Source organism: Cydia splendana, chromosome 25, assembly GCF_910591565.1.
Source record: "Cydia splendana chromosome 25, ilCydSple1.2, whole genome shotgun sequence".
NCBI classification, from domain to species: Eukaryota; Metazoa; Arthropoda; class Insecta; order Lepidoptera; family Tortricidae; genus Cydia; species Cydia splendana.
Genome location: NC_085984.1, coordinates 11,280,706 through 11,308,031, shown reverse-complemented (window position 1 = coordinate 11,308,031; position 27,326 = coordinate 11,280,706). Strand labels below are relative to the sequence as shown.

At 41.1% G+C, this 27,326-nt stretch overlaps 2 protein-coding genes across 2 annotated transcripts in view; one reads left to right on the top strand and one right to left on the bottom strand.

Moving 5' to 3' along the window:
* Positions 1-6,044, bottom strand: part of LOC134802676 (neogenin) — a 106,189-nt gene extending 100,145 nt beyond the window's left edge. The window contains exon 1 of the mRNA XM_063775310.1: positions 5,675-6,044. Coding sequence (XP_063631380.1) covers positions 5,675-5,762 — 88 coding nt within the window. The 5' untranslated portion in view covers positions 5,763-6,044. The remainder of the gene's footprint in view (positions 1-5,674) is intronic.
* Positions 6,045-6,315: 271 nt separating this feature from the next.
* The window catches only part of LOC134802996 (mediator of RNA polymerase II transcription subunit 16), a 44,930-nt gene continuing 23,919 nt past the window's right edge, over positions 6,316-27,326 (top strand). The window contains exons 1-9 of the mRNA XM_063775725.1: positions 6,316-6,493; positions 6,637-6,814; positions 7,142-7,274; positions 21,689-21,815; positions 22,300-22,451; positions 22,808-22,948; positions 23,053-23,169; positions 24,008-24,075; positions 24,414-24,551. Of these exons, the coding sequence (XP_063631795.1) occupies positions 6,432-6,493; positions 6,637-6,814; positions 7,142-7,274; positions 21,689-21,815; positions 22,300-22,451; positions 22,808-22,948; positions 23,053-23,169; positions 24,008-24,075; positions 24,414-24,551 (1,116 nt within the window). The 5' untranslated portion in view covers positions 6,316-6,431. The remainder of the gene's footprint in view (positions 6,494-6,636; positions 6,815-7,141; positions 7,275-21,688; positions 21,816-22,299; positions 22,452-22,807; positions 22,949-23,052; positions 23,170-24,007; positions 24,076-24,413; positions 24,552-27,326) is intronic.

Genomic DNA, 27,326 nt, shown 5'->3' with positions numbered 1-27,326 from the left:
GCAGAGAGACAGTTGACGACCTTGCTCTCTGCTTTTCTCTTCTAGTTGACGCACAGAGAATATAGCTTCACAGGTGCCTCGGTCAGGCCGGAAGCGTAACTAAATCAACTAAACCAACTAAATAAGTACATCAATTATTAATTAAATGAAACTGAATAGCCAGTTGCAGAAACTATTTGACACACCAATTAAAGTGGCCTGGCCTAGTGGATAGTGACCCTGCCTGCGAAGCCGATGGTCCTGGGTTCGAATCCCAGTAAGGGCATTTATTTGTGTGATGAACACTAATATTTGTTCCTGAGTCATGGCTGTTTTCTATGTATATAAGTATGTATTTATCTATATAAGTATGTATATCGTCGCTTAGCGCCCATAGTACAAGCTTTGCTTAGTTTGGGGCTAGGTTGATCTGTGTAAGATGTCCCCTAATATTTAATATTTATTTAAAGTAACTGAGTAATCCTTAGTATTCACCGTCAACTGTTAACGAACGAACGAAGACTGCTGCCAGTGCTGCTTATACCTTGGACAGCTAGAAGAACAAACGCCTCCATTCTCAAAGAGCTCTATATCGCCACTCATCTCTTCCCAACATGCCATGCGTGAGCCCTTAGATTCTTCGGACATATTATCCAACGCATGATGTGGAGAAACACATGAATTTAAGCCGAATGAATGGTAAACGTGCTCGAGTTGGAGCATGTGTGAGATGGTCGAACGCTATGAAGAGGTCGGCTTGCAGCAGTCTGCACCGTGCAGTCCATACGGCTTATGACCGCACGAAATGGAGACAGATTACATGTGGTCGCGAGCCTCAGCGATGAGAAAACGAGAAAGAAGATACGTCTCAGTAAGCCTGGTGGTTGTACGACAAGAAAACCATTAAAAAGAAGCCATAGCAGTCCACTATAGTCTAGCAAATGTCTAGGATATGTGGAGTTCTGTTTTGTTAAAGTACGTCATTGTTAATAGGATAAGCCAAGGAAAGCTTGAGAAAACGGAGAGTTCCAGATCGGATCGAAGGTCATTGGGACCAGGTAACCTCTTAATGCAAGCCAGTTACTAGGGAAAATAAGTTATTATACCTATCCTATATTCATTTACAAACCCTATTTTACTCACAGCATATTCAAACTATACGTAGTTAACTGACCAGTAACCTGCATTGATAAAATTTTCAAGAAGACAACAAATTTATGATTTTTCTTAAGAAACCCGAAACTCAAGGTCACGCCGATTTCACGCCGAAAACACGCCGCCGCCGCCGATTTTTTGGCAAACGCCGCCGCCGATCATTTTTTAATCGGCGCACACGTCTAATTGGTATACGTATGTCGCTCAGACACTGTCAGAAATGAAGAGCTTGATTCCTTCTGCTCTACCGACCTTCTGAAAGTGGAGTATGTGTGTATGTGTAAACGCAACGAAGTTAAAGCGACGACAGAGCTAATATGTGTAGACGGTCTTCTCCACAAGGACCTTAATTTTTAGGGTTCCGTACCCAAAGGGTAAAACGGGACCCTATTACTAAGACTCCGCTGTCCGTCCGTCCGTCCGTCCGTCCGTCCGTCCGTCCGTCCGTCTGTCACCAGGCTGTATCTCACGAACCGTGATAGCTAGACAGTTGAAATTTTCACAGATGATGTATTTCTGTTGCCGCTATAACAACAAATACTAAAAACAGAAAAAAAATAAGATTTAAGTGGGGCTCCCATACAACAAACGTGACTTTTGACCGAAGTTAAGCAACGTCGGGCGAGGTCAGTACTTGGATGGGTGACCGTTTTTTTTTTGCTTTTTTTTTGTTTTTTTTTTTGCATTATGGTACGGAACCCTTCGTGCGCGAGTCCGACTCGCACTTGCCCGGTTTTTTTTATTCTTGATATCTATCTGTACAATCTCCACCATCTGCATTTGAATTCGACCACTATGCCTGGGAAGCCTTAGCTGAAGACCGTGATGGATGGCGCAAGCGTGTTGTGGAGGGGAGAAGGTTATGCGACCAAGCCTGGTTTAATGCTTTAGACAGCAGGTGTCGCAGAAATCAAACCAGGACTGGGACCTCAGGTGACATGAGCTTTCTCTGCCAAAAATGTGGGAGGTCGTGCCGCTCACGCATCGGCCTCCACAATCACCAAACCCGTTGTCTAAACAGCAATGCATAAATCGTCTGTAATAGACGAAAAGGCCTGTGATGAATCTCCACCGCAAAATAAAATTTTAAGATGATATTAGTTAAGTACTTAAGCAAATCGTTTGCGAATACTACAAGTAGAGGTAAAGAACAGGCGGTCTTATAGTAAGAAAGCGATCTACCAGACAACCTTCAAATTGAATTGGAATTACATTTCGATCAGATTCTGTTTCTGAAAGATTTCTCAAGTAAATTACGGTTCGAGCGTTTAAATATTTAGAGCAATTCTAAAAGTGGATTAGTAGTTTAAAGATTCAGGAATTAATCTAGGTTTACGAGGTTTTTAGACCTCGTTTATTTTAAAAATAGAATTTAGAGTACCGACGGGACTAACATACTACGCACTATAGTTCGTTTTTTTTTAGCATTAGAAAGAAAGTAAGCGATCTTGACATGTCTTTTAATTGAAAAACGCTTTTTCAAAATCAGAAACGATTACTTATGAAAGCAGAAGAATATAAATGATCGTATTAAATTCATAATTGTCATATATTTGCCGTGACTTATTTTTAAAGCGTGTTTTTCAATTAAAAGACACATCAAGATTGTTTAACTTATTTCTAATGCTAAAAAAACGAACTATAGTAGGTAACAGTAGTAACCACACTAAGTAATAAAATGAAACCTAGAGATTCCGTACCCAAAGGGTAAAAACGGGACCCTATTACTAAGACTCCGCTGTCCGTCTGTCCGTTCGTCCGTTTGTCTGTCACCAGGCTGTATCTCATGAACCGTAATAGCTAGAAAGTTGAAATTTTCACAGATGATGTATTTCTGTTGCCGCTATAACAACAAATACTAAAAACAAAATAAAATAAATATTTAAGTGGGGCTCCCATACAACAAACGTGATTTTTTTGCCGTTTTTTGCGTAATGGTACGGAACCCTTCGTGCGCGAGTCTGAATCGCACTTGGCCGGTTTTTTTAACTTTTTTATAACAGTAGTAACGACCTCACTACGTGACCTGGTGGCATAGAGCACATATTAAAGAAAACCAAAGAGACCTAACCAAAGTCCAGAGATTAGCGTGCCTCATGATGACGGGGGCTATGAGAACGACCCCGACACACGTAATGGAGGTAATGCTAGGCTTGAAGCCACTCTGGATTGAGGTAGAGAAAAGAGCCACCGAACAGTGGTACAGAATGAAAGCATGCAAGGAATGGATAGGAAGCTGCGTGGACAAGAGACACGCGCTGATACAAAGAGAGGCACTATCAAAACTTGAAATGTTGATGGCCAATAATGACCTTATAAAGAGGCAGGAGATTTTTGACAAGAAATATAGAATACACATAGGAGACAGAGACAACTGGAAGGTGGAAGTCGGACACCCGACGACCATCTGCTTCACGGATGACTCAAGAAGAAGCTCGACGAAACTAGCAGGAGCGGGCATAGTGATCCCCAAACTGGGAGAGAAAGTATCAGTACCACTGGGTAGATATGCTAGCGTGTTCCAAGCCGAGGTATGTGCCATAACGCGCTGCGCAAGTATAATCAAGAAGAGTGTAAAACAAGAGGGCGCTGTCGTAATATACACAGACAGCCAGGCAGCACTAAAGGCACTAAAGAAAATATCAGTAACCTCCTCTCTTGTGAGAGAATGTCGAGAGGAGCTCAACTTGATAGGCAAGCAAAGAAGCGTCACGGTGGCATGGGTACCAGGTCACCAGGGAGTAACGGGAAACGAGAAAGCAGACGAGCTGGCGAGGATAGGGGCGGAGACGGAATACATAGGTCCGGAACCGGCTCTGCCTATGTCAGCGGATGTCACGAAGGGAGTCGTAGAGAAGGTAAAAGAGATGGAAGCACAGAGAGAATGGGAAGAAGAGACTGGATGCAGACAGTCGAAGATGATGATCAAAGGTATAGACCACAGGAGAACCAGGTATCTTCTGAAACTAGGTAAGAGCAGTCTATTGACAGGTATCATTACAGGTCACAATACTCTCAACAGACACCTTAAGATAATGGAAATTAGTAGAGACGCCTCGTGTCCACATTGTGGTAAGGAGGAGACTAGCTTACACTTACTAGCAGAATGTACTATGTACGCGGCACCGCGATTTAATACATTCGGTAGAGACACACTAAAAGAAAACGAACTAAAGGACGTCGAACTCAAAGATGTCCTTCTGTTCTGCAGGAAAACAAGAAGACTTGAGGAGAATAGTGTGGGAATGCCGCCGGGACAGTAACCTGCAGCTCCAACTCCAGGGAACTGGGCTAAATGAACGTGACAAGCGATCTGCCTGCTTCCGGCCGGGCGTCCCTACACTACATCTACATCTAACGACCTCACTAGGTAATAAAATAAAACCTAGAGACCGTGTGAAGATTTCTAACACATTAGGCTGTATATGGGTCACAGATTTTAGAAAAACGTCACTTCTGTGGACAATACAATAAAAGTTAACAACTCTGGTACATATGTCCCGTTTTTTTTATTTGAGTCTAAAGTACTGAAAAAATGTATCCCGGGATTCCCGGGTGTAAGGTGAAGCGTGAAAATTAACTTTTCGATGTCTACAGGAAAGACGCAAACGAGTTAATATGTATAACCCAGATACCTACTTAAAATTCTTAAAATCTACGTGTAATATTATTTTTTAAGATTTTGGATTCGCTACCAAGGATCACAAACTTTACCGAACTTATAAGTAGGTGACTTAGGTTACCATTTTCATAAACCTTGTATAACAATATTACCTACGAAAATTAATGGAATGTTGCATTGAAAGAGAAAAAATATAGAAAATAGGTACTTAAACGTAAGCCTACGGGTCGCCGGAAGGTAAGCGGTCAACGTAGCTTGTAGAAGTAATAGACGCCGGCAACTCCAGCGGTGTTACATGCGCGTTGCCGACTGCACAAATAAGCACCGATGTGTAATTTAATGAAGTCTGCAGTTGCATAAGTAGTTAATTTTTATTATTCGGTTCCAATTGGCCCTCGAGGTACACCAAAATTATGCGCAATTAAAAAGCTCAATTAAAAGAAAACCAATAAAATCGAAATCGAATGTTGACAAGCGAAAGCACATCACTAAAGCGCGCGACAAAAAGATTAAAAAACTTAATCACATTCCATTTTCAAGAATGTTTTAATGAACTAAACAGTTAATTAAGGTAAATTACGGAGCCGGGAGCGTAACAGCCGTCAACGGAGCCCTAATATCAATAAATACACCCCGACGTTTATGCCCCAACCATCAACTATACCTATAAACCATTACCTAAACGTAAATAAACCACTAACGCGTCTTAGAAACATAAATAACAGTCCTTGTCTTATAAAACTTAAAAGTGATATCGTACGGCGAAATCCAACGAGAAATCTATTTTCAAAACCTTATATGTATATTAATCACACGCTATAAAGCCGTATAAAGTTATATTTACTTTAATTATGCTACAGCTCGTTTTAACAGCACCGATCGATAATAAAAGGCAATATTTATCAGAAAGGAACTCACCTTGGACGTATGTAAACAAATGTGCCGAAGCGATCAAAAAAATCCAGTTCCCGATTCCAAATCGGCACATCCCGGTCCGGCACATCATTAAACACTCTTAAATTACACAACACCACTTGTTTTAATTCATGGTTTTCACATTTTAATACAAAGTTTTTGTAAAATTCGTGTAATAATGTCAGGCGTTACACTGGGACGACTTCGGTGCCGCCATGTTCTTTTTAGAGGCAGGCGGGGACTGGCTGCGTTCAGAAACTCAATAACGAAAGGGCATTGCCCGGGACAATCATCTTGTATTGCCCCGAAGTTAGTTGCACTTTAGCCTTACTGCGGTCTGAAAGTAGCTGCAATCGTAGTGATGAGCTGATGCTGTCAGTGATTGAATCGAGAAAATCGTCTGCGCTCCAATGCGTTTGGTTCTTCTCGATTATGTTGTAATTATTTCGACTTAACTATTTTAGCAGAATTTTCTTATATCTTGGTATGTTTGAAATAGTTACAATATAGGCATTTTTTTTAAAGATTTTACAATATATTTATCTAAATTATCTAATGTACAAATGTGGACACTTAAAAACCAATTGCTCTAATCTAAACGCTTATGACAGCTAGCTACGCGCTGTAACTTTTTTTGACGTTTTGACAGCAATGGTTGTTTGAGAAGCTAATTTAACAAACCTTTTATTGTTTTAATTTATTTATTTACCAATGAATTGAATTTCGTTTACAAGTAAATAACATAAATCAATTAAGCACAATGGAGTTAATTTACTCCATGCGCCGGAAGCCATTGAAATGCGAGCCACCGCACTTCGAAACGTACGTAAACTTTGTATTTCTTTCACTCGTATTTCTCACGTTTTTACTAATAAGGTGCTAATTTTAATTACCTTAATAGATACTTTTAACCTCCGAAACTATATTTTCAAGATTTAGAAACGTCATAATCTACGTTTTTTCAGGTCATCAGACCCAGAAGTGGTTCGCCCAATTTGTACCATATCGGCCTGCAATATCATCGCATTCTCATCACCCACGGAGCTGTCGGACTCTGACGGGTGCACTTGGGGCGGCCACGTGTACGTGTGTGATCTGGACACGCCGTGGGACAGCCATAAAGTCACTAGCACTGTTCATCCCGTAAGTATACTTTAATTAAGCTTATTTCTTTAGTTGCCAAGCTAAATATTGTGTAAGTAGGCCACAAAGCGGGTGGAATGTTTAAACTATTATGGGTCAAAACTTGTCAAGACAAATTGTTATTTTGATTTCCCAATTCAAAGATACAAAATACAATTGAATTACAAACTTCTAGAGCTAGAAGTAAAAGCAAGTCAGTATTTTTTAAATTGTTACATTTCTTTTTTACATGTTTTCATTTCGAAGTTGCTTGAAAACATGTTGACATTATATCACCAAGATGTTAAGTCTGAATATCTTATTAAAAACCATTCTATCCACCGCCAGGTCTCAGCTCTAGAATGGGACAGCGAGGGCAAGCAGCTCCTGGTGGCCACAACCGAGGGTGAAGTCTCCGTGTATGGCATGAAGGAGTTCCTGCTGAATGACTGGGGCTGTCTGTATAGTGCATCGTTCCCAGGTATCATGTCTTCTTAACATTCTCTACCACTAGGGGCTCTGTGAGCCTTTGTGAAGCCCCATAGCTCACAAAATTCCACAAGAATGTGTTGAAAAATGTGTCCTATAGAGGAAAACAGCCAGACAGATATTAATTATTCATAATGATTTATAATTCATAATTCATATATTTATTGCATCCATAGTCTGTTAATTTATAGCTGGCCCCGAACTGCTATTGTCACGTGCTACTTACCTGCAAAAAAGGGTCTTCATTATTCTAATTGGCACCTGAGCGCGGGCTAGTCCAATGCTCAAAACACCAATCTCAATTTCCATAAACAATGCTTGATTCAGATGTTTTGATGCCAACCTAATGCTGTATATTCCGTTTTCTATTTATTTATTTATTTTATTCAATCGTATGGCATGTTTTTACAAAATAGGCATAGATACAATTTTACAGTTTTATCGCGAAATAATAAAACGGGTCCAGAGGAATACAATTCTAAAAGTTTCATGCAATAACTTGAGTAAATAGTCGCTTTTCGCGGCGCTTATACCCTCTATGTTAATTTGTAAGATGCGGACTTAGGGTCCGACATCTCTGGTCGAAGAGATCAGGGAAGAGCTGCGCATTTGTGTGCTCGGATAAGACCCGTTCGCATTCGTACTCGTATTCATCGCAATGTTCGCAATCTTGCCTATTATTTATTTATTCGCCTCTTCTTTTGTCATTCTTTAGCACCACCCAGGGGACACGTGCAGGGTTGTGGTAGATAGCTCCTGCGGACGCGAGTAACATTTGTCCCCCAGTAACGTTTGTGTTTTTATTTATTTATTTATTTAGATATTTAATTCAGGCAACAAGGCCCATATTACAAATACCTTACAGACTAACATACATATGTATTTTATAAACTTAAAACTAAACACTATTTAGACGACAAAACGGCTCCGTTGTGTCGGCTGCTCTTGTGTCGGATTCGGCAGTTTGCCCCGGAACCTCCGAAACACGACACCTTTCGGCCAGAAGTCGGCGCACTCGATGGTCCCCTGCAGCGGTCGCGGCACGCGCACCACAAAACGTTTTCTATGTTTATGATTCAAAATTGCATCCAAAGAATATAAACTTGTGTAAATTGTATTGTACAATCAGCAACACTCTTAACTGTCCATCGGTGAACATTATGCTTTGTGTAATAGGGTTTACGAACTGTCAGTTATGGGATCATCCATTAATTACATCACACGAATTTCTAGGTTTTTTGACCAGAGCTGAACCCAAAACTGATTGGGACAGACAGTGTCGGTACTTCCATACAAGCCCAAAAGCCGGGCTTGCCTTAGTTGCCTTACCGAAATTACGTAGTGATAAGATCAATAATCAATAAAGATTATTTTTAAACCGCGCGCCAAATGAACCCGTATTATTAAATTCATGCCACAGCACGCGGACCGCGGCGCCAGCGTGTTGCAAATTTTTGCCGTGGTGGCGCCTTGTCCGCGCGAAAGAAATCAGGATCCTACGCCTGCTATCCTGCTCGCACTCGTCGGCTTGCAACCGGGCTTGCTTTTTCGTCCTGCTCTAGGCGTTCTTAGCCTATAAACCGCCATAGAACGATGTAACTATTTGTTGGTATGTACTTATAGCAATTTTATAAGGCGATTTATGCCTGGCTTTTGGTGTGAAGTTAGCTGCATAAGTTCGCACGGGCACGCGTTTACTTCAAGTGTATTATTATTTAGTCGAGTCGAAAGTAACGAAAGCTCAATTTATTTAAGTGAATATGAATTAAGTAGTGAATGTGGATTTATTCGTTTGTTGTGAAGTGTTAACAATTGATGAAGTTGTTCCTTGTGACGGTATGAGATGCGTCCACATAATATTACTCAACGAAGGCAAGGTAAAATCGTTAAACTTTGTAGAAAAACGGGATATCATTTCCGCGCCAAAACCAACACCCGACTTGTGTATTCTCAGATAAGTCAGTCGCATTAAGAGAAAATTTTGTACGGCCGTTTACAAAACACAAGGATTGTTGGTTTACTCCAATAAAGGCGTAATTAGAGTGACAGAGAAAGAAGCATGCAATTTGCAAACTTCAGTGTTCGCGGTAGGCCCTCTGATATGTTTGTAAAATTCTATCTAGTAGTTATAGTAGTACCTAGTATGCCCTGTGCGCTATGATAGCTCGCCGCGATACGCTAGCAAATTCATTTGAGTCCAAAGAGTGAGATTGGACATTTATTACGAAAACATATCTTTCGGCTTGCCTTACTCCGAAACCCTAGGCACGCCACTGGGGACAGAAAATTAAACGAATATAAAACGATTATCATTCCAAAATCTTGTTTTTTAACCGTACAGTGAATAAAATAAGTTAAAGTGACGTCACAAAGTTTGTGACTCCCCCCTCCCCCTTGTCACAACATGACAGCGTTTTACACAAAAATAAAACGCTAATTAAATAACTTACCATATTCGAAACCTAAGAATAATATTGAGAATGGCAACATTGTGTTGTCGGTCGTATTGTCCTTTTCTAGCATATACGTCCCTCTCTCTCTCTCACATTCCCACCACAGAGCAGTTGGTTTTGACAGGTGTTTGACAGTTACCGCCAAAACAAATTTCCAAGTCATTGTCTCAAAATTATACATATTTACACCAGGCAGGATTAAAACTTTAGGTTTCGAATATGGTAAGTTATTTAATTAGCGTTTTATTTTTGTGTAAAACGCTGTCATTAAACAACTGTACCGATATTCGAAACCTAAGAATAATATTGAGACGTGTTTGTTATCGCCTGGTGGTGGGGAGACGCCAAGCCAATGTGATTATACATGTACTTATTATGTATATGTAATATTATTATATTACGAGTGTTTAATTAATGATGTAGTACACCCTTTATTTTAACACCTGTGAGGAGAGAGGTATTATGTAAAGCATACAATTTGATATACCATTTTATTATGTTACCAACTTTACATTTCATATACGTACTTAATGTACTTATAAATGTTCAAAGAGAAAAAATGAGTCACCACAATGGTGCTATACTTAATTATATGTATGTGAAAACTAGGTAAAAGAAGATGAGATAAGTCAGTCTACTCTTCAAGGAGCATACAACATCTGTGATAAGGAGTGATGTAATTCAAGTATGAAAAGAATAAAATAATAAAGTACTCGAGTAGTTTTTATTTATAACTCCCAATTATTAACAAATTTGATAATAATTATCTAGTAAAGTAAGCAGTTGCAGGAATATAACAAGGACAAGACCTTTCTTATTTCCAGAATCCCTCGGGATTAAGTAGACGAATATTTTAAATATTCGTTATAATTCACTATCACTACCCACAAAGTTAATATTGGGTACCTACTTACTAAAATGTCATAGGGAATTACTGAATTCCTTTAATGACTGTGAGTCAGTGTGAGCTATATACTTGGTTATAGCTATAAAATGCATTTAATCCTTTGTACGCTTTACTAACGCGAACGCGAGCTAATGTACCTAAACAAACCTTACTTAAAATTGTGAAGGTTACTTTGAGAGCTTAAGCCATAAGTCCATAACATAACACTCATGTGGGCACACCTAGTTATGACGCTTTTTTGGTGCTCTTGGCGTTCAAATGGTTGATATAGAAATGACACAGAGACTTATCAATTATATTTGTAAAGGTGCAGGCTCATTCTGCTTATATTCATGTTTAGCTATCATCAAGTGACCTTAATTGTACTCATTAATTTCTATATATGCAGTAAGAGTAGTTTACCTTATCTGGTGCCTACTAGTAGGCATAAGCTTGATTGGTTCTGAACGCTAAAGTGGTTTAATTTATGTAAACCATTCATAGCATTGCTTAATTCTGAATATTCAGTTTCCTCTTTCCAGTGTGTAAATTATTAAGAATAAGGTACTTAATTCGAAACCTTAGCTCATCGCATATGTGTTTTTAACCAAAATGCAAATTTGTGTGTTTATTTAGTGATCATACATTATTTGCAATAACTGTGCGGACCATGGGGTCCCCGACCTTTTGCTGGGCACCCGTGGGCCCAAAGCCAACAGCGCAGAGGCCCTTTAAGAGGGACCTATTTCATCCAATGCTAGAGCCAACACTTTGTCGAATCTATTTGATATTTATGTATACTTATCCTCCTTATGAACTAAGGATAATTGTAACTTTTTGATATCAAATATACGCCGAATTGTCAATTATTGTAAATTATTTTATATTTTGAAATACATATAATATTACTGGATTTGGACCAGTGTGCTTTTGAATACTATATCTCTGGCCTACTATATAGGCTAGTCTATTAGCATCCCGCCTCCTGGAAGGCAGTCTACAGACTTTTTAGATATATATTCACAGTAGCGCTAAGTGTGTGGACCTAGTTTTCCGACACTTGACTGCATGAGATTATAGTGAACATTTTTTCAGGTCTCGGGCAAGAAGGGTACCTAGACAGGTTGAGGTCCTTAACTTGTGGATTTGGTAAGAGCAAGACACAGGCGGGGTGTAAATTAATTAATCCACCATGTTTCAAGAGATTCATGTGCATTGATGCCTTCAGGTTACGCTGTACAGACAGACTAACACTTTGGCAGAGTTTTGCCAACATATAATAAATGACTGCATTTGTTTGGGTGTACATGTTCCACACCAAATACATATTTATATATTTCAATCCATTTTTGAAAGTTTGGCGTTTCAAAATAGCTTCGCCTTTTCGCAAGGCGTGCTCCTGTTTCTCTATTTTATTGTGCAAGCGAACAGTATCACAATGCTATAATTTTGTATAAATTAAGAACTAGAGGGTCATGCCCTAGGCGTGACCGCCCAGAAGTTGTGCTAGAACCTTTCGTGCAAACCATTCAGTCACTGTTTTTAAAAACCTTTTGTAGTGGCCGTAGTGGGTACATTTCACGTTCTTAAATTTGTTAAACGTGTAGTATCAAACTATGACAAGTCATGATAAGTGAATTAAGTGGTAACAGTATCTGGTCCGTGCATAGAAGCACTTGCCCTGCCCTTGAGGTTAGGGCATGGGTAGTTTATAATAAACTTAATCCGTGCATGGGAGCACTTACGATACGGTGGTTTAAAACTTCCAGGGTCACAATACAGACATAAGGGTGTAAAATACATAATTCATAAACGCCCGTTAGGCCAGTTTTGTATATTTTATTTCAAACATGCTTGTGCAGCACCGCCAGCACATAATAATTTCCCATACCATGGCAGTCAGAGATATAATAATTAAATAGGTAGGTAACCTTGGTCATATCGTGTGTAGGTACTCGTAAACATGTTAACTGAAAGACTAGTGCTCTCGAGGCAAATATAATTTATGCAACTGTGAGCTGCTCTTACATTGGGATCATATGTATTTATTTCTAGTCTGCCTTAGCAGGCCTAGACTTCAAAGGTTTTTAGATATTCATAGGGCCGTTAAACGGACCTTTTGTACACCTTGAGCAGGCTGTTTGTTTCACACTATGAGTAATATATATTGTAAACATAGCTTATTTCAGAATGGAATCGTAAGCTCTGTCGTGTCGTGAGCTCACCGAGCCTGATTTAATTAGGGTCCACAGATTATCTGGACCTTGGAGGATTGACCACTCCTTATTCTAATTATCAATATTCTGCCTGGGCTTATAGTCGAAATTCAGCGACTAAATTTCTTAGTATTATCTATGCCGCCCAAGTTATGAGGCTTAGCGTCTCCAGACCACAATTTTATTTATATATTAGGTTGCAAAGATTTTATCATCTTTAAAATAAAAATGAGTCGAGATAGGCCTGGAATCTTAGGTTATTTTTTACCTTTTATGATTTTAGAAATGTTATTGTAAATAGTAAGTAGTTTTCACTTTTACCACAGTTAATTAGCCCCAATTTTGGGTTTAGCCGACAGGGTGTTCGGGACCCTTAGAATAGATTGGTAAACAGAAATGAAAACTCTAATAACGAAGCCTTGCCTATTTCGACTGATTTTTACCCAAAACATTATTTTAAACCCGTTTTACTTTCTCTAAGAGGAGATATTTACATGCCTTGCGCAGGCTTACATAGGTTATAATATCATCATCAATAACTTGACGTCAGTTTGTGAACGAATCAAAGATTCTTTGGCACACCTTACGCAGGTGGAAACATGGCAGCCTTGCGCAGGCTTAGATAGGTACATAATATATTGGTTTTATCACAAATAATATGACGTTAGTTTGTGAACGAATAAAAGATTCTCTTAGGCACACCTCGCGCAGGTGGAACCATAACAGACGTAGGTTTAAGAATATCATTCAAATCAAATACCCTGTGGGTAATATTCCCTTAGTTGCGAGTTCCTTGCTCGACAAGGTGAAAGGCTTTAAGCAGGCTTTAACAGGCACTTTTAGAGAGTGTGACATGAATCAATCTAAAGATTCCCGTATCGTTAAGAGCGCTATTACATTTCGGCGTTGAGCGAGTTTAGGTATTTTACGCGCTGCGGCAGGCCGTGCGAGCTCTGTATGCCGATCCCTTCTGCCACACTCGCACTACAATGATGGATTAAACATTCTTGATCCTTCGCGAAGCATATTGAAATCAACCATAACAACACTAACTGTACTTAACTTTTAAAGTCCTAAAACTGTTATTTGGTAGGTACGAAAATACTAAATGCAGTGCAAATGTACATAGGGGCTGTTCATAAATTACGTCATCTAATTTTGACGATTTTTGACCCCCCCACCCCTCAAATCATCCAAAAATCATGCTTCGGATGACTCTGTTTCCTCCTACGTCATGCTACCATCATCCGATGTCCAGACCCCCCCCCCTCCCATTTGAAACGACGTAATTTATGAATAGCCCCATACTCGTACTTATGAAGGTATATTACTCGAAAGAAATTATAGGTACTCGCTTATTTACATGTTTCGTCATTGCATTTGTTACCTATAGGTTGTAAAGTTTGTATCAACGAGGGTTTAAAAACGAACTGGTACTGAGGATCTGATGATAATGATGATGATTAAGGTGGTCACGGATACCAATCAACCAAGTAGTAACATGATTAGGCTCGTTTGATTCGTCTCAACAAGATCTTTGACACTGAAGATACACAGGGTCTGATGATGGAGCTGGAAGGTGGCCACGGGTACCAGTCTATCATGTAACTAAACCACTTCGTGTTTGGGCTCGTTTGATTCTTCTCAACAAGATCTTTGACACTGAAGATACACAGGGTCTGATGATGGAGCTGGAAGGTGGCCACGGGTACCAGTCTATCATGTAACTAAACCACTTCGTGTTTGGGCTCGTTTGATTCGTCTCAACAAGATCTTTGACACAAGACAGTACTCAGGGTCTGATGATGGAGCTGGAAGGTGATCACCATTACCAATTAGATATGAGCGCCGATAGGCATTTAGCCGGCGGCGGCGCGCCGGTCAAAATCGGTCGGCGGCGGCGGCGAATCGGCGGCGTGGCCTTGAAACACCTTTGATTAATGAAAAACGAATTCAAACCAAAATTTTACCCGTTAACATGTTTTTGCTGTAAGGAAGTTATAAAATAAGTGCATTTTTCAATTTCAAGCAAAATTTATTCAATAAAGGCACGAAAAAAGTTTTATAAAGTATGAACAGTATCGCGCGGCATCAGAGGCGGTCTTAATCTTGGCGAGGCCCTGGCCGGAAGATCTTTGCGAGGCCCTTATCTTTTGTGCTTAGTAAAAAGTAGCGGATTGACTGTATCAGGGAAACGTCTGGTCGACAGTCCAAAGAGACGAAGTGAGGAAAATCAAGCTCCGTCATTAACCAATTACGACCCAAAAAACAGATTTATGTCAAAAAGTGAGGTCCAGGGCCGAGCTCCACCTAACACCGAAGACCTGTTTCCGACGCCTTCCCATGCGAGGCCAGAAGCTGCAGGTAATGCCAAGTGTGAGCTTGGCTGACGGCCGAATGCCCGGAGCGCCGATTACGGCGCGCCTCTGTGCGAGGCCGAAGGCCAAGCTGCAAGAGAGCAGAGCTTGGAATTGAACTATAGGTCCAGTGTAAGCAAGTCCGAAGGCCGATAAAGACCGAGGCCATAGTGTTAAAGACCTGGAGCTTTCCTGCAGGTACATTGGTGCGAGGTTAAAGGCCGTGCTGCAGTGAAGCTAAGATCGGAGAAGATCTAATGACCAAGCATTTATTTTAAAAGTGAGGCCGAAAGTTAGGCTCCAAACAGGGCCGAAAACTTGGAGGTTCAGATAGCGTTTTACTTCTATGCGAGCGATGCGAGGCCAAAGATTGGGCTGCGAGAAAGCAAAGCTTGAAATTTGAACAATGGCCAAGCTTATATGAGACCAGATTCCGTTTCCGAGGCCCTTCCGTGATTCCGTGCGAAGCCAACGGCCGGACCTTTGGGCGTGAAAACACTTAATATCTGAAATTAACCCCTTTTAAAGACATTCAATCCATGCTTGCAATGATTAAATTCGCGGTGAATGACGGATGAGCACGCAGAGAAGATGGCCGATGGGGTCGAAAAGTGCTCGAGTGGAGACCACGGACTAGCAAGCGCAGCGTAGGACGTCCACCCACAAGATGGACAGACGACCGTATTAATGTCGCCGGAAGACGCTGGATGCGGGTCGCTTCCAACCGGTACGTATGGAGGTCCAAGGGGGAGGCCTATGTTCAGCAGTGGACGTCTTATGGCCGAGATGATGACGGATGAGCTAGCCAGCTGGCAAAATTAGTCATTTCGTTGCCCTAACAGTACTAGCGCGGTTACCAAACAGAAAAGTTTGAATTTACCATCAATATTTTTTAATTATATGGACCTATAATTATTTATTTATTTATTTAGTTATTTATTATACAATAAGTTACAACTTACAATACCTTTTGAATGTCTATAAGCTATTCAGACTGGCGCTGTTAAAGATCTAAACTAAATAAAATATATATTTCTGATTCTGAAAGGAGTACTATCTAACAAGGTCACGCCGATGCCACGCCGATAGCGCAGCGTCGGCGGCGGCGGCGCGAAAATTTTGTCGGCGGCGGCGGCGCGCCGGCGCGGCGCTCATATCTATTACCAATCAACCATGCAACTAAACCACATCATGTTTAGGCTCGTTTGATTCGTCTCAACAAGATCTTTGACACTAGGTGATACTCAGAGTTTGATGATGGAGCTGGAAGGTGGTCACCGGTACCAATCAACCATGCAACTAAACCACATCGTGTTTAGGCTCGTTTGATTAGTCTCAACAAGATCTTTGACACTAGGCGATACTCAGAGTTTGATGATGGAGCTGGAAGGTGGTCACCGGTACCAATCAACCATGCAACTAAACCACTTCGTGTTTGGGCTCGTTTGATTCGTCTCAACAAGATCTTTGACACAAGATAGTACTCAGGGTCTGATGATGGAGCCGGAAGGTGGTCACCAGTACCAATCAACCATGCAACTAAACTTGATTCGTCTCAACAAGACCTTGGACACAAGATAGTAGTACTCAGGATCTGATGATGGAGCTGGAAGGTGGCCACAGGTACCAGTCTACCATGTAACTGAACCACTTCGTGTTTGGGCTCGTTTGATTCGTCTCAACAAGATCTTTGACACTAGGTGATAAACCAAACACGAAGCCCAAACACGAAGTGGTTCAGTTACGTGATAGACTGGTACCCGTCGCCACCTTCGAGCTCCATCATCAGACCCTGAGTAGTATCTTGTGTCAAAGATCTTGTCGCGACGAATCAAACGAGCCCAAACACGAAGTGGTTCAGTTACATGGTAGACTGGTACCTGTGGCCACCTTCCAGCTCCATCATCAGATCCTGAGTACTACTATCTTGTGTCCAAGGTCTTGTTGAGATGAATCAAACGAGCCCAAACATGAAGTGGTTCAGTTACATGATAGACAGGTACCCGTCGCCACCTTCGAGCTCCATCGTCAGACCCTGAGTACTACCCTGTGTCAAAGATCTTGTTGAGATGAATAAAACGTGCCTAAACACGAAGTGGTATAGTTGCATGGTTGATTGGTACCGGTGACCACCTTCCGGCTCCATCATCAGACCTTGAGTACTATCTTGTGTCAAAGATCTTGTTGAGACGAATCAAACGAGCCCAAACACGAAGTGGTTTAGTTGCATGGTTGATTGGTACCGGTGAGCACCTTCCAGCTCCATCATCAGACCTTGAGTACTATCTTGTGTCAAAGATCTTGTTGAGACGAATCAAACGAGCCCAAACACGAAGTGGTTTAGTTGCATGGTTGATTGGTACCGGTGACCACCTTCCGGCTCCATCATCAGACCCTGAGTACTATCTTGTGTCAAAGATCTTGTTGAGACGAATCAAACGAGCCTAAACACGAAGTGGTTTAGTTGCATGGTTGATTGGTACTGGTGACCACCTTCCGGCTCCATCATCAGACCCTGAGTACTATCTTGTGTCAAAGATCTTGTTGAGACGAATCAAACGAGCCCAAACACGAAGTGGTTTAGTTGCATGGTTGAATGGTACCGGTGACCACATTCCGGCCCCATCATCAGACCCTGAGTACTACCTTGTGTCAAAGATCTTGTTGAGATGAATAAAACGTGCCTAAACACAAAGTGGTATAGTTGCATGGTTGATTGGTACCGGTAACCACCTTCCGGCTCCATCATCAGACCTTGAGTACTATCTTGTGTCAAAGATCTTGTTCAGACGAATCAAACGAGCCCAAACACGAAGTGGTTTAGTTGCATGGTTGATTGGTACTGGTGATTACCTTCCGGCTCCATCATCAGACCCTGAGTACTATCTTGTGTCAAAGATCTTGTTGAGACGAATCAAACGAGCCCAAACACGAAGTGTTTTAGTTGCATGGTTGATTGGTACCGGTGACCACATTCCGGCTCCATCATCAGACCTTGAGTACTATCTTGTGTCAAAGATCTTGTTGAGACGAATCAAACGAGCCCAAACACGAAGTGGTTTAGTTGCATGGTTGATTGGTACCGGTGACCACCTTCCGGCTCCATCATCAGACCCTGAGTACTATCTTGTGTTTAAAGATCTTGTTGAGACGAATCAAACGAGCCCAAACACGAAGTGGTTTAGTTGCATGGTTGATTGGTACCGGTGACCACCTTCCGGCTCCATCATCAGACCCTGAGTACTATCTTGTGTCAAAGATCTTGTTGAGAGGAATAAAACGAGCCTAAACACGAAGTGGTTTAGTTGCATGGTTGATTGGTACCGGTGACCACCTTCCGGCTCCATCATCAGACCCTGAGTACTATCTTGTGTCAAAGATCTTGTTGAGACGAATCAAACGAGCCCAAACACGAAGTGGTTTAGTTGCATGGTTGATTGGTACCGGTGACCACCTTCCGGCTCCATCATCAGACCCTGAATACTATCTTGTGTCAAAGATCTTGTTGAGATGAATAAAACGAGCCTAAACACGAAGTGGTTTAGTCGCATGGTTGATTGGTACCGGTGACCACCTTCCGGCTCCATCATCAGACCCTGAGTACTATCTTGTGTCAAAGATCTTGTTGAGATGAATAAAACGAGCCTAAACACGAAGTGGTTTAGTTGCATGGTTGATTGGTACCGGTGACCACCTTCCAGCTCCATCATCAGACCCTGAGTACTATCTTGAGTCAAATAAATACATATAGAATGTCAGGTCGTTTCAAATATTTTTAATCCTGTCCGGTAGTTTATTAAACTGTACCATTATAAATTATAATACTATAAAAACAGTGCTAGGATCAAAGTCTCTCGTTGCGGTTTACACGCACACAGTATAGCGTTTTACACGGCGCCCGCCGCACACAATGATAATAAACCTCGTCGTCGCCGTTGAAAATGTGCGGAGCCGACCGACACACATCCTGCCTCTACAAGCTCTGCCGCGGCACTGAGCTGGCGCAGCGCGCGTCATCGGTAATATAGAGTAGTTTTCAAAAAATTGCCAAAAAATTATAGTAGAATTTCATAAACACTAATGTATACCAACAGTATAAGCAAACATTGCAGATTGCTTGAGTATGAAAATGACTTCGATATTAAGTTGATTTTCGTAGGAATTGACACTTGTTTCGGAGAGAAAATTGAGTTCGTTTTACTTTGATTTTCTCTTTCTCAAAGGTATGTAGGAAAAATATCGTTTGATATGCCTAAAGTACAGGGTATTAGTAATACAAAATAGCCAGGTTTAGCAGAGTAAACTTCTCAACATTTCCAAATCAGAGCTCGCCATTCAGTGCTTCACGGGGTTTTTCGGAAACGACCATCAGAAAAAAAATCATTACTAATTTAATAAGTCCTTTTTCTAATATTTACAACGATATTTAAAAAGATAAGAAGACGCTTTTACTGCAACAAGTACTCATTGTTTCTAATAATGAGTACAAAGTCCTGAATTTCGTCGACTAGTATCATCAATTTTGCATTATTTCGACTTTTCTTGTAAGAGCGCTCTTAATGCCCTTCTAAATCACAAGCTTCCGATTTTATTTGAAACGTTTACAAGTGTACTATTTATGTAGGTAGGTAGGTAGGCTTAAGAATTGACCATCTTGTATGTAGTTACGTATATAATTAATAATCAAATTATTCAAATCCAAAATAACACAAGCACATATAGCAACTACATGCAATAGTTCTTTCCTTAACCTTTTTAGGCTGTAAGTACCTGCTAAGTTATTTATTTAAGTAGGTACCTACCTACATTTTAACCATTTTTTTTTTTTTTTTTTTTTTCAAAGTTGGAGAGATATAAGTTGTCATGTCATTCTTGCGCAGAGCCATGCTAATCTCTCTCTATGTCTAGTCAGATTTAAGTTTATGTACTGCCGAAGTACTCACTTTCCACAAGAATAAATGCAATGTTTGCGATGTAGGTTTGTTCGTTACCTTGTGTCCCTCAGAGCGGAAATAGAAGCCCCGCGAAGCGGGGCTTCGTCGACTCCTAAGCGGGTACACATTATTTATCAGCAAGTTTATTACCAAAAAATAAATTTTGCAATAAATATTATATTAACCCGGAACGGGATAAAAAGACAAATTGCTGATAGATACTTGGACAGATAAAACCTACACGTCTATAAGCTTCTACCTTCATACGTAGGTTCTACGTAACACGTATTAACTATCCGATCCTTTCGTATTCGAAGACACAAATCACTTGAAAACTGAAGGGTATGCCTCCACAGATCACCATTTAAGTATTATAATTTCAACCGTTATTATACATACACACAAAGATTTAAACTAACAAGACTCTGAAGAGACTTAATGTAGGTATAAAATTAAATTATAATGGTGACATGTGCACGCTTTACCAGCTCGATGTGTTTTCTAACATGTGTTTTAGTATTTTCATTGGCATAGCCACGGTGCGCGCAGGCAGCCTTTGAAAACACTTGCACATCACTATTCCGGATCGTTTTTATTTGCTAGATAGTTTAACGGACAACTAAATTTAAATATTTATTTCGAACGGCAAAAGCCGTTAGAAACTGTTTTTCAATATAGTCAGCTAAACTGGGGTACAAATTCAAAAACTCACCAGCAGTTTAGCTTCACGACCTTCCAGAAGGAAAAACAGCAAGCCAATGACTTGGAAATTTGTTTTGGCGGTAACTGTCAAACACCTGTCAAAACCAACTGCTCTGTGGTGGGAATGTGAGAGAGAGAGAGGGACGTATATGCTAGAAAAGGACAATACGACCGACAACACAATGTTGCCATTCTCAATATTATTCTTAGGTTTCGAATATGGTAAGTTATTTAATTAGCGTTTTATTTTTGTGTAAAACGCTGTCATTTTCTGGACCCCCCCCCCCCCTAAACGTGTGATGTAATTAATGGATGACCCTGTGGGTGTTAAACCTACGTAGATCGTAAATGATAATGCACTCACTTAGTAAACAGTATGTAATGTTTCTGGAATTACAGTTTAAGGTTTATTATTTGTTGGGGTTAGCGTTTAAACAAGCGGTTAGTAAAGGCACACACAATTCACCAAAACACTTGTTAAGTTCATGCACCACACCATACATAATCAGTCAAGTAGTCTTTTATAATAAGATATCACAGTCGGTACACGGATAGTATTTTAGTTATTGATGCGCGTGCGTCTGTTCCCGTGACGTAGGTAACACTCCGGAGGGGCGCGGCGCGCGCGGCCTCGGCGCGAGCGACGATCGTTGCTTAGCAACGGTTGCCGGCTCGCGCGCGGCCATGTTGTCGACTTACGTTGTGGGTCCACACGAAGAAGGTTTTGTGGATTTATTTCTGTTGCGTAATTTTAATACTAATGTGGAGTAGGCCACAACCCCTAACAGTGTGGGGCGATGGTACGTTTGTCCTGTGACAATGAATGTATCAATATAAACATTGTATTATTGTATGCAGGTGAACACGTGATAAAGGCGGCATTCTTCCACAACGGCCGAAGAGTATCTTGCGACAAGAAACCCGATGTGCCGGCGGCGGAACGCCTGCAGCTGCTGAGACCTACACCAACGCTAAAAGGTTTTGGGTAAGTACCATTTAACCCTTGGAACAGCATACGTCATTTAAAACTACAAAGCTCCTGTGAAACTAGAATTTTTTTAATTCCCCCTTCATTCTCTTCCTCCTCCTCTTCCTCCTCCTCCTCCTATTCCTCCTCCTCACAACGTATGCTTTGTGGTAAAACAACAGAGACAGCTTGAGATCTGATTGTTAGAATAGGTGCCACGTCAAGATGTGAAGACTCATGAAAGAAAACAATTGTTAACAATAGGTGTTTTGTACAGTCAGCAGCAGAAGTTGCTAAGCGGGCGGGGTGTTCAAAATGATCTTAACACGACTTTATTTTTAAAAGAATAAGAGTGTGTCAAAGTAATTATAAACACCTCGCCCGCTTAGCAACTTCTGCTGCTGACTGTCTCAAAATAATTATATTAGGAAAAACTTATTTACTTTTAAGTTAAGTTATGTGCCTATAATGCCTGTTTATCTAATCTATTTTCATTTTTCAGCGGCATAGCATGTGAAGGCGCTTGCATCATCACCGCCACAGGTCTCATCGGCGCTCTGACGCCTTCAGGAGAGCCGGGCAAAGCGCTCAGCGGGGCCGAATGTCTCCGGCCAGCGAGGGACAGGGTGCCTGCTGCGAGTGTTGCTCATAAAAGTAAGTTACTTACAGTTTAATTACTGGTCATAGGAGAGGAGAGCAGAGAAAAGCGCTCAGCGGTGCCGAATGTCTCCGCCCAGCGAAGGACCGAGGGCCTGCTGGTCATGGCTATGAGGAGAGCTGGGTAAAGCGCTCAGCGGCGCCGAATGTCTCTCAACTAGGGACAGAGTGCCTGCGGCTAGTCTGGCTCATAAAAGTATGTTTCTATTTCTATATAAAACCTGGCCTATAGGTAATATAGGTATATGTTTCAATCCTGGGCATAAGCTCGTACAAGAGCGATTGGGCTATTTTGGTGTTGGACATAAAGAAACTTGATTATTTAGATATTTATTTATCTTCATTGTTTCCAGATGGCACCCTAATAGTAGCCGCAGGCGGTGTGAATTGTGTTCGCTGCGCCGTGTGCTCCGTTACGTTATCTCGCGCCCCGCATCAGGCACCATCGCTTATTGTGCAACCTCTACCTGCGGTATATCTGGATTATACGCCTGGTAATCTTTCATATTCACCATTGTGGATTTTTTAAATGTAATTTATTATTGAAAATACGTTGCACAGTTAGCTTGGTCCGACTTATATGACTTGTATTTTGCAGTATCTTTGACCTGGAGTCTCCGGGAGGACACAGATTCCCTCCTCATCGCCGGTTCTACTCTCTCAGTGTGGAATTTGACACAACGGGCACATCCTGTACACAAGCTGCTGTCTAAAGGTACCTAATATTTAATTGGACTTTATGCTGCGTTTCCACCAGAGATGTGCGGGGATGCCTAGCGAGGCATGTGTTCTAAACCTTTTCGACGCCGTGTCTAACACAAAAGCTGTCACGCGGACGCCACGTCACCGAAGCGTCAAAACTGAAATTGAACTTTATGCATATGCACGTAGGTCTATGTTGCTCTGTGGTCTGTGACCGATTAATCAGTCGTTGGCGTTGAACCTCCGATGAGGATATATCGGTCATTGGCGTCCAATAGAGTGATTCATTTGTTTTCCTCGCTCGGCGTGTAGTGATTCTAAACACATCCCTCGCTACGCATCCTCGCTCATCTCTGGCGGAAACGCAGCCTTACGCTTTTGCACACAAACTAATAATTTTCTTAATCGATCTATTCGTATTAGCGAAATCGGAGAATATATTTAACAATATTATAAAGGCGAAAGTGTGTCTATCTGTCTGTCTGTCTGTTACATCTTCACGCTTAAGCCGCTGAACCGATTTAGTATAGAGATAGTTTGAGTCCCGGGGAAGGACATAGGATAGTTTTTATGTGGAAATTATCCGTGAAGAGTGTGCAAAGGGGGGTGGAATTGAAAGAGATAATGAATTCCCTAATAATTGAAGTAAACAATGCGCGAATTGAATGATTGCTATTAGCATTATCCAGGCGCTATACCTACTTTAGCTGCTGTCACTAATTAGTGACAGCAGTGGAATTCTACGCAGACGAAGTCGCGGGCAAAAGCTAGTTAAAAAAAAGTTAAACCATCTGAATATGAAATTGTTTAAAGCTCTTCAGATATATACAACTAATGAATAACTGTTTTAGGTCCGTTGCAAGGAAGCACAACCCCTGGAGGCGGGCAGAAACCTGGATCAGATTGCTTTAATACAGTGGTATGTTACTTAAATACGGTAAATCAATATACTTACAAGTGCATATAGGGTAATTCGCCTGTAACTGGCCACTTTTAGTAATAGCCAGCCCTAAACTAAAAATGAATTCTATTCACCTATACACAGAATTCATTTTCAATTTGCCATCTTTCAATAACTGGCCACCTTATAATAAAATGAATCCTATTTATAGGTGAATAGAATTCATTTTTGATTCGGGGTGGCCAGTTACTAAAAGTGGCCAGTTACTGGCGAATTGCCCTACTTCCTCATAATTAAATTGTATTTTTTTTGCCTAAATCTGATTTCTTGTACATATTTATTTATGTCCAAATAAGGTATGGCAACAAATATCAGTCCTGCCCGTGGAGGGCGGCGCGCACGTGTGCTCGCGGCGCCTGCACGTGGCGGCGCCCCACCACGTGCTGGCGGCCGCGGGGCCTAACAGACTTTTATTACATCGAGATACTCATAGGGTAAGCAGCTTCATCGTTTCTTATTTATTAATCATCAATAATAATATGGATCTATATCTGAATCCCTAAAGTCTTTTCTCCTATCTTTGCATTCCCTAATATTGTTTGTCATAATGATCAGTTGTCCTAACACTCGTATACTCTAATTTTGGTTTCCCTATTATCGAATGGCCGATTTTTTTTTGTCCTAATATGTTTTTCCCTAATGGCACTTTCCATATTGAGTATTTATCCTAATGTTATGTAGCATAATTCTTATTTTACCTAATTATTGTTAGGCCTAAAAATTATATATCCTAACCATCATGTTACCTAATTTTACTTAGCCTATCGTTGCTTGACCTAACACTCGTATGCCCTAATTTTGATTTCCCTATTTCGTTTCGTTTTTACAATGGTCGCAGTTCTAACCTAACCTAACCCACTTTTGTGGCAGCAGTTCGTTTTTGCGAAGATCACAGTTCTAACTTAACCTAACCCACTTTTGTGGCAACAGTTCGTTTTTGCAAGGATCGCAGTTCTAACCTAACCTAACCCACTTTTGTGGCAGCAGTTCGTTTTTGCGAGGATCACAGTTCTAACCTAACCTAACCCACTTTTGTGGCAACAGTTCGTTTTTGCAAGGATCGCAGTTCTAACCTAACCTAACCCACTTTTGTGGCAGCAGTTCGTTTTTGCGAGGGTCACAGTTCTAACCTAACCTAACCCATTTTTGTGGCAACAGTTCGTTACCATTCATTATGGAAAGTATTTTTTATGATAATTGATCATTAGGAAAAGTAACTGTTATGACAATTGATCATTAGGGCAATAGCCATTAGGTCAAAACAGTTAGAGCATGTTATTTTATGCCAAACATTGTTAGGGATTTCGAAGAATATGGTAAAAAACATTAGGTATCTTGATAGTTATGGTACAAATGCTTAGGACAAATGAGTCTTAGGTTAACCATTACATTATGGAAAATAATCGTTATGACAATTGATCGTTAGAGCATGTGCCCATTAGGACAAACCAGTTAGGGCAAGTGACTTTAGGACAAACGTTGTTAGGAATTCAGAATGACACCCAATAATATTCATAATTGAGCTAAGCAAGTACCTAGACTTAGCTCACGAGATAACCGCCATGTGGGATGTTGACTCGACGATCATTGTTCATATAGTCGTGTCAGCGAACGGTCTCATAGCGAAGAGTCTCGACCAACACCTAGAGAGACTCTCGCTGGGTGGTTGGATCAAGGGTCAGATGCAGAAGGCGGTAATTTTGGACACGGCGCGTATAGTACGTCGGTTCCTCACTCTGCGGCCCTGACCACCGGCAGCTTGGGACCTGCCCCGCTGCGCGGACGCGGCGCGAGATGTAGTGCGGCGGGTGACTGCGCATCTCGAGGCCGGGCGACATGTCGCAGCTATATTCTGTGACCTGTCGCGCGCCTTCGAAACAGTTGACCACGCACTGCTTATCGCAAAGCTTTCGCGGTATGGAGTCAATGGATCCTTCCTTGAACTATTAAGGTCCTTCCTTGGGGAACGAAAACAAACCACTTACATAAAATCATTTAACTCTAACTTTGAAGAATTGGGGGACAGTGCTGTCCCACAGGGATCAACGATGGGAAATAACCTGTTTTTGGTCCTTGTAAACGACATTACTGCCGCCATCGAGGACGTGGAGTGTGTTATGTTTGCCGACGACACGTGTGTAATAACAGCAGCCGATGACTTCACTAGCTTGGAAATAAAGCTCACTCAAACAATGCAAAGGATATCTGATTGGTTTACTGCTAATGGGATGCTTTTGAATGTCGATAAGACAAACATAATGCACTTCCAATTAAAGAGAAATGTAAATACTCGGGTTGGGATTGTTTTGAACGATATTATGGTACCGCATGTACATGAAGTCAAATACCTAGGTTTTGTAATCGATGCGGGGCTAACGTGGACACCTCACATAGATGCGACGTGTAAGCGTCTCGCTTCTGCGTGCTTCGCGTTGTCTAGGCTAACTAACAGTCTTTCTGAGGAAAACCTAAGGAAAGCCTACTATGGATACTTCCATTCTATACTCATCTACGGTGTAGATCTATGGGGTACTGCTGCGGACCGTGAGAGGCTATTTAAATTACAAAAGCGCGCCCTCCGTATTATGATTAGAAAACCGCTCGACCATCCGGCTAAAGAACTGTTTAGAAAATGTAAAATACTCACGTTACCTAGTGTGTACATAATAGAAGTATGCAAATACGTAAGAAAAAATCTTGATCAGATCCCCACTCATAACCAACTCCGGGGTAGCGTGACGCGCAGGCGTAATCAGTTGGTCGTGCCCGCGTGTCGCCTCGCGAAAACTAGGAAGTCTATGCATGTAATGGGAATCAGACTGTACAACATACTCGACCATGAAATTAAGCAAGCTTCTAGCGATGCAATATTTGTCCGCAAACTAAAAACCGTCCTACTAGAAATGGCGTGCTATACCATTGACGAGTTCTTCGATAGCCACGGGTCATTGGCTCAATCGCTTACCTACTAAATTATATAGGAATATATGTATTTAATAAAATGTTATTATTAATTGTAATGTTTTGTAATGTTATATGTAAGATAATTGTAAATAAGATGACTTGTAAATGTAAATATTTACCAATAAATATCATATCATATCATATCATATGCCGGCGGCACCCTAGGTTAGGTTTTTTATAATGTGTTTATTTATAATTGTATTTTCTCTCTTTCTGTATTTTTCTGTATTTCTCTCTCTATTTTT